Source organism: Bremia lactucae, linkage group LG1 (assembly GCF_004359215.1).
Source record: "Bremia lactucae strain SF5 linkage group LG1, whole genome shotgun sequence".
NCBI classification, from domain to species: domain Eukaryota; phylum Oomycota; class Peronosporomycetes; order Peronosporales; family Peronosporaceae; genus Bremia; species Bremia lactucae.
Window position 1 is genome coordinate 10,837,474 of NC_090610.1, and position 5,982 is coordinate 10,843,455.

Sequence of the window (5,982 nt, forward strand, 5' to 3'; positions counted from 1 at the left end):
AAAAGGGCGTGTACATTTAGCAGTGGCCTTTATTTATTATAAATGGAAACTGGCACTGTGGTGCTGGTGACTCATTCAGCAAGTGGTGGCTCATTTCGGGCGCTTTTAGCGTGCTATTCCTCCACTTTTCCATTTAAACTAAGTTTTTGTAGCCTGGAACGTCCTTACGAAAAGCTGAAAGTCGCGTTGAATGGCCAAGCGAGCTGGACGCTAGCCGCTGCCAAGTATGCCACCTTCTTGGTGGAGCCGGATGCTTCTGATGAGGTAAAAGGTGTCGAGCTTCTGGTTCATTTTAAGGCGGTGGCTTACCAGAAGAAAATAAGTCGTACTAAGTCCATTGGATGGTACCTCGGCATGACTTCATCAGGACTTATTGGTGACGCCGGCAAAGGCAACGGTAGTCTCTTCCGTATGGCAATTGTGTCGACACAAGCATCCTTTGTACTAGACGCCTCTCGGTCAGTGATGACTCGACACCCATTAATTCTGAGCGATTCACAGCGACGATTGTTTATTCAAAACGGCTACTTACAGATTCGTGGTGTCGTTCCGATGCATCTAGTCAATACAGCGTTACGGACCATTAATCATAAGCTTGGTGTTGCCAAAAACTTAAGCAATGGTGGAGCGGAAGGAGCAGTAAAACTGGCAGGCAACACGTCTAATAGCAAATCAATATTGGATCTTTTTTATCTTTCCGACGTCGGCAAATACGTAGAAGCTCTTGTCGGTGCTGGTCAAGTGGTGCCACCCGTAGGAGCTCAGATTGCGCTAAGATTCCCTGAAATTGGCGAGCCACAGGAACCGCTGGGAACGGAATGGCATACCGATGGGATGCGGCAGGGCTGTATTCATCCGTTTACTTTGCTCGTGGGCATCGCTCTTTCGAACGTATCCGAGCCTTTAAGCGGAAATTTGACAGTATTTCCTGGATCGCATAAACTCCTTCAAAATAGGTTCACTTCCGATGGTAAACTTAATGGTTATGATGACGAGTGCATCAAGGCTGAGAGTATCTGGGGCGATGGTACACTACCAGACTTGGGTACACCTGTCCAGCTCCTAGCATCCCGCGGTGATTTAGTACTGGCACACCCTAATCTTGCACATCGTGGTGGTCTCAATTTCTCTCCAGACATTCGCTACCAAGTTTACTTTCGGATTAAACACAAAAAGTTTAATGAGCTGCGAAACCGGTGTGTTACGAACCTTTGGGCAGATTTAAGGGGTCTCGGCATCGACAGTACAAATTCTATGAATGAAAACGATAAGGATTTATTATGTAGTGAACCATTGACAAATAGACAAAGTTTGCAGTGAGCAATGAACTAATCACATACGTAAGAGCTACAAGCCCTCGGCCACCAAATTTAAGATGTGGTCTTTACACGCTACTCTTTTAGACTCATGCTTGACAGAGGCTGGCGAATGCTTGCGCTCAAATCCACTAAATGCTGCACTTTGGTACACCTTGGCCAATTGTACACTATCGTTTAGATACATGTTTTCCACATTGTTGCTGCTTGCAACTGATTGACTTGGCGTCCGCGACAACGAAGCCTGTTTAGGCGCAGGTGGAGCAGAGATTCCATTTGTTGACGCCAAAATATCCTGAAAAGTCATCTTTCGCCGCCGTGCATCCGCAAACTGACCCATGTCAAGCGTACGCGATCGACTGTCACGCGGTTGGCCCATTGTAGGGCCATTTGAGGTTACAGTTGGTGGCGAACGGCTCATCAGATTGCGACTAGACAGCGATGGCAATGCACTTCCCGCTGATTGCTGCTGGCTGCTACCTACAGAGCTAATTGAAGTAGGATGGTTTAGGTAGGGGCTGGCAGTCATGGTCATAGAGCGCATTCGGGACACGCTACGACCTGGGTAACGCACAACAGAGGAGAAATTGGCATATCGGGTGTCGCTAAGCTTTTGACGGCTTGAAGGCGGAGGACCCATCAAGTTTCCAGCTGACGATATAGAGGTAGCCCGAGAAGGAAACATTAGATTTCCACTGGCCGGTATGGATCGACGCTCGCCGTATGCAGGTAGGGGGGGAAAAGCCATTTTTGTTGCGACTAAAGCTTGCGGCAAATGCATAGAATGACCACCCATCTGTTCGCGTAAACTTGTAATCCATCCGTCTACTTGTGATACATCAAGACCAGTATCCCTAGCAAGCTTCAATCGCTCGATGTCATTCAGGTAAGGAAAGTCGCGCCGCAGATTCGAGTTCACCCAATCCTGTAAGATCTTGTGTCCATGTGGTAAAAGACTATTGCGTGGCACCCTATTGTCGTTGCCAAGCTCCGACACGCGTTCGCGAATCCTTACGGCATCCAAATAATCATCCACATCAGTTCTAGCTGAAACCTCAGACATAGAACGCCCAGCTCGTGTTGGATACAACGGAGCGTTAATTGGAGAAGCTTGCGGCCGAGCATACCTACTAAGCGCTGCTGTTCGAGGTGGCGCGCTAAGGCTTCCCGCATCAAATGAATGACGCAAGACCGATCGTGGAGCGTAGCTGCTACCCGCAAACTGCTGATTGAGTCCAGCTCCAGGAAACTCGCGCACCGCCGTTTGGTCGAATTCCATCGCGGACTGTATTTGTCGTGAATGCTCGCGTCGCATCATGGGCTTCCAGATACGTTTGCGGGCGTTAGTGAACCAATTTGTGAGCTGTTTCATGCTGATGCCCGTCTTCTTAAGCAACATTTGTTTATCCTAATGAAAAATTCACAAGATGTTAGAAAAACAGGCGTGGATTTACGCCCAGAAACAGAAGCCTATGCAACATCCTCTCGGCCTTTTTCATTACCTCGTCAGTGGGATATGGGTGCTTGACGTGTTCACGGGATAACATCCACCCCTTTAAAATAGCGACAGTATGAGGCGGCAGCTCACGACGCGATTTCTTAGAAGGCTGAAGTTGCTGGTCTTTGCATTCATCTGAGTAGTCATTTGCGTCCACGCTTACGCTGGCGTTAATGTCGTCAAAGAGGCTCAAGTGTTCTTTACGTTTCCGACTAGCAATGGAGGGTGACGTGGCTGGACTAATCGAGGATACTTCAGATATAGCAAGCTCAGCAGCTTCATTAGCGATGACGGAGGGGATTGTAGCTAAGGGAGGGGAAGTTGCGTTCGCATGTTCGCATGCGAACGCTTTAACTCGGTCGGCGCCCGGCTGGGCTGTCATCATATTGGGATGGGAACACAAGGAAGTCGGTTGCACAGATATTGCGCGCAATTGCTTTATTGGCTTCGCTACTTCGCTTCGGGTACGCAAAATAAGAACGTTTTGGCGCTAGGCTCAACTACGATAGGGCTGACTACTGATGACCGAAGAATTGCCCTTGTGCAGTCGAATAGATTTTTCACAGACCTAACCCTGGTCAGAAACATTATGAACTACTGTAATCTAATTCTTCATACATAGCATGCAATTATTGTCTGAACCGCCACTCCTATTTAGTGCAAGAGAAATTTTATTGTATGCCCCTCTAAATTTACCCTCTTAGCTTTTGTAACGGAATGCGTGGTCTACATAACATTTGTTGTGTAGGCGCAGCGCTTCGTATTTAGTTTGATTGCACATAAACTAAATACCACTTACTCTTTTAATCTTTGATAACCGTGTTCGTTGTTTGCTTCCCTGTGTTGTCTCTGTTACAAGGAAGAGATTGTGATCAGCTGCAAATCCACACACACCGTTCAGATGCTCTTGACAGCAACAGGACGTAACACCTCACACTGATTACAGTGCAGGTGAGGTTTAACGGAGTGTCCCTATAATTTCTTAGAAGAGGGTTAACAAATATTATTTCCTATGAGAGGAAATAAATAAAGAAGTACGAAATTATTATCTTTATTAATTTTGACTTATAAAGTTCTAATATTACCAATTTGGTAATATTGATACAATAAGACATTAGCTCTACTGATTAAGTTACTTTAAGTCTAAATCAACCTCGCCAATCGTTATAAGAAACGATTGTGCGGTGCGCAAGGAGGCGCCATACTTATAGACTTTAATATTAAAAGTTCAGTAGTAGATAGAAGATCGTTACGTAGGAAACTAAACAAAGAATTATACAGTTTTACTTTGTTTTATTCTAAAGCCTTAGTCTAGGCATTTAAGCTAAAGACCCTTAGCCTCATAGAAACCTTCATCTGTACCTTTGTGTCCGTGTAGTTTTGAGGCACCTCACCTACGCTGTAATCAGTGTAAGGTTAACTAGTACTGATCAGTACTAGTGAAAGGTGCCCCGTTACACCTGGTAACACCTCGTAGTCAGTTCAACAACCTAGCACGTTCCATCCAACATGGACATGTTGAATAAAGAAGAAGGGAGCTCTCCAGCCCCTCAAGAAGGTTATCACGCAATGCGTGAAAGGTTTATTGAGTGACCTTGAATCGGGAGCGATCGAACGAATGAGTTCGGTCGTAGGCGGGTCAGCAGTTGGGTCACGTGTGACCCCTTTACAGTGGGGCACTACACTCATAGGCGTAGTGGTCCGTCTTTTGAGAATGATTACATTTTTGTAACCGTTTGTAACTTCAAGAGCGAGGTTTCTCGCTCTCTACATACGAGAGATCCATAGGTTCTGGACCTCCGTTTTCTTATCGTCTGGGTAGACGATATACACCCGAGTGGACGAAAGCCTGTCTCAGGATTAAGTCCCCCTGTTCCGCTACACAAATTGCTTGGCTGAGCGACTTTAATTTTAGCTGGAACAGGGGGGGGGGCTTTATAGGTTCGTCTGGAAGACCTTTGATAAACACAGTTACCTGTGTTTGTTCATCAATTGAATAACAAACGATACAACTGACCAGGTATAGTGTATGTTGGGCATAAGCATGAATGTCACGCTTGCCCTGCCTTTATCCAGGTGCTCGGCTCGAGCCCTGAATTCGGCACGTGGTGGCTCAAATGTTTGTCTGAGCCGGGTTTTAAGACCTCATACGACTCAAAGACTATGGTCGTAAAGCTTGAGCCCCAAGGCCCCATATTTGGCACGTCCCGCTAAGTTAGACATGCCAAATTTCACTTTTGTCGTATCATAACTGATACAACGAGCTTCGATGGCATCGACTAATTCGACAAACCATCTCTAAAGGGAGTCGCCTTCGACTGCCTTAAACTTAGAGATTTCTATCTCTAAGCTTTCGGGTCGACGCGAAGCGTCATTAGCAGCATGTAAATGCTGCTGGCTCAACAGTTCCATCTGTAGATCACCTTGTTCACTCAACACCTCTGCGTGTTGAGAGCCTTGCTGGTAAAGCAAGGCTACTTCTCTTAGGCCCCGTCGAGTTCGTGTTGAATGAACTCGGCTATGGCCGCATGCTGTTCATCTGTGTGCATAGTGAACAGCATAGCGTGGTGTACTGGTACACTAAGGATATTTTGACTATGTCATATAGTCGGGATGTGTATCAGTACATCAGTAAATATAGCTGGGTTATCGTAACGATCCAGATAGGTACCAATGACACGTGTCGACACCTCAAGTACGGAGTATTGATAATTAGTAATACTAAATTTAGTAGCATTTAGTAGCCTGATTTATTATTGTAGTTAGACTGGTAAAAGATCTCAATAGATAACAGTCTAGAACTTCCTCTGTAAGTTGCTGTGTGACCCTGTCACACCCACGGCCAGTGCCTGAAAACACTGAGCGAAAAGACCACGCGGATCCGACGTTGTTGCAAAATCGCAACGGCGAGGCGGATCGTCAAAAACGGTCGGGGCCAGTAGGTGCGGAGCGCCCTGCTGATCCAGCAACGTCAAAAGAATTTTGCAGGCCTTTTGACGAAAGTTGCTCCTCACACACAAACATTGTGTGTAACTGCCCCAGGGGATGAGGTTAACCTCATCACCCTGAAAATAAAAGTGTCAAATAAATTGCCACTTTAAATCCCTAGTCGATTGTGGGCGTCGAATTTTATTCGACGCCAATCGCTAGAAGATTCCAGACTCGAAT

General features: G+C 46.2%; 2 protein-coding genes across 2 annotated transcripts; one reads left to right on the forward strand and one right to left on the reverse strand.

Moving 5' to 3' along the window:
- Positions 1-42: 42 nt before the first annotated feature.
- Positions 43-1,320, forward strand: CCR75_004966 (uncharacterized protein; the record flags this gene model as incomplete). Its single annotated transcript, XM_067963051.1, has 1 exon — positions 43-1,320. The coding sequence occupies one exon, from the start codon at positions 43-45 to the stop codon at positions 1,318-1,320; it is 1,278 nt and encodes a 425-aa protein (XP_067820238.1).
- Positions 95-3,275, reverse strand: CCR75_004965 (uncharacterized protein). Its single transcript, XM_067963050.1, has 2 exons — positions 2,819-3,275; positions 95-2,724 (listed from the first exon to the last, which is right to left on the reverse strand). Exons 1-2 carry the CDS (start codon positions 3,197-3,199, stop codon positions 1,348-1,350), a joined length of 1,758 nt encoding a protein of 585 aa, XP_067820237.1. The 5' UTR covers positions 3,200-3,275; the 3' UTR covers positions 95-1,347.
- Between the last annotated feature and the right edge of the window lie 2,707 nt (positions 3,276-5,982).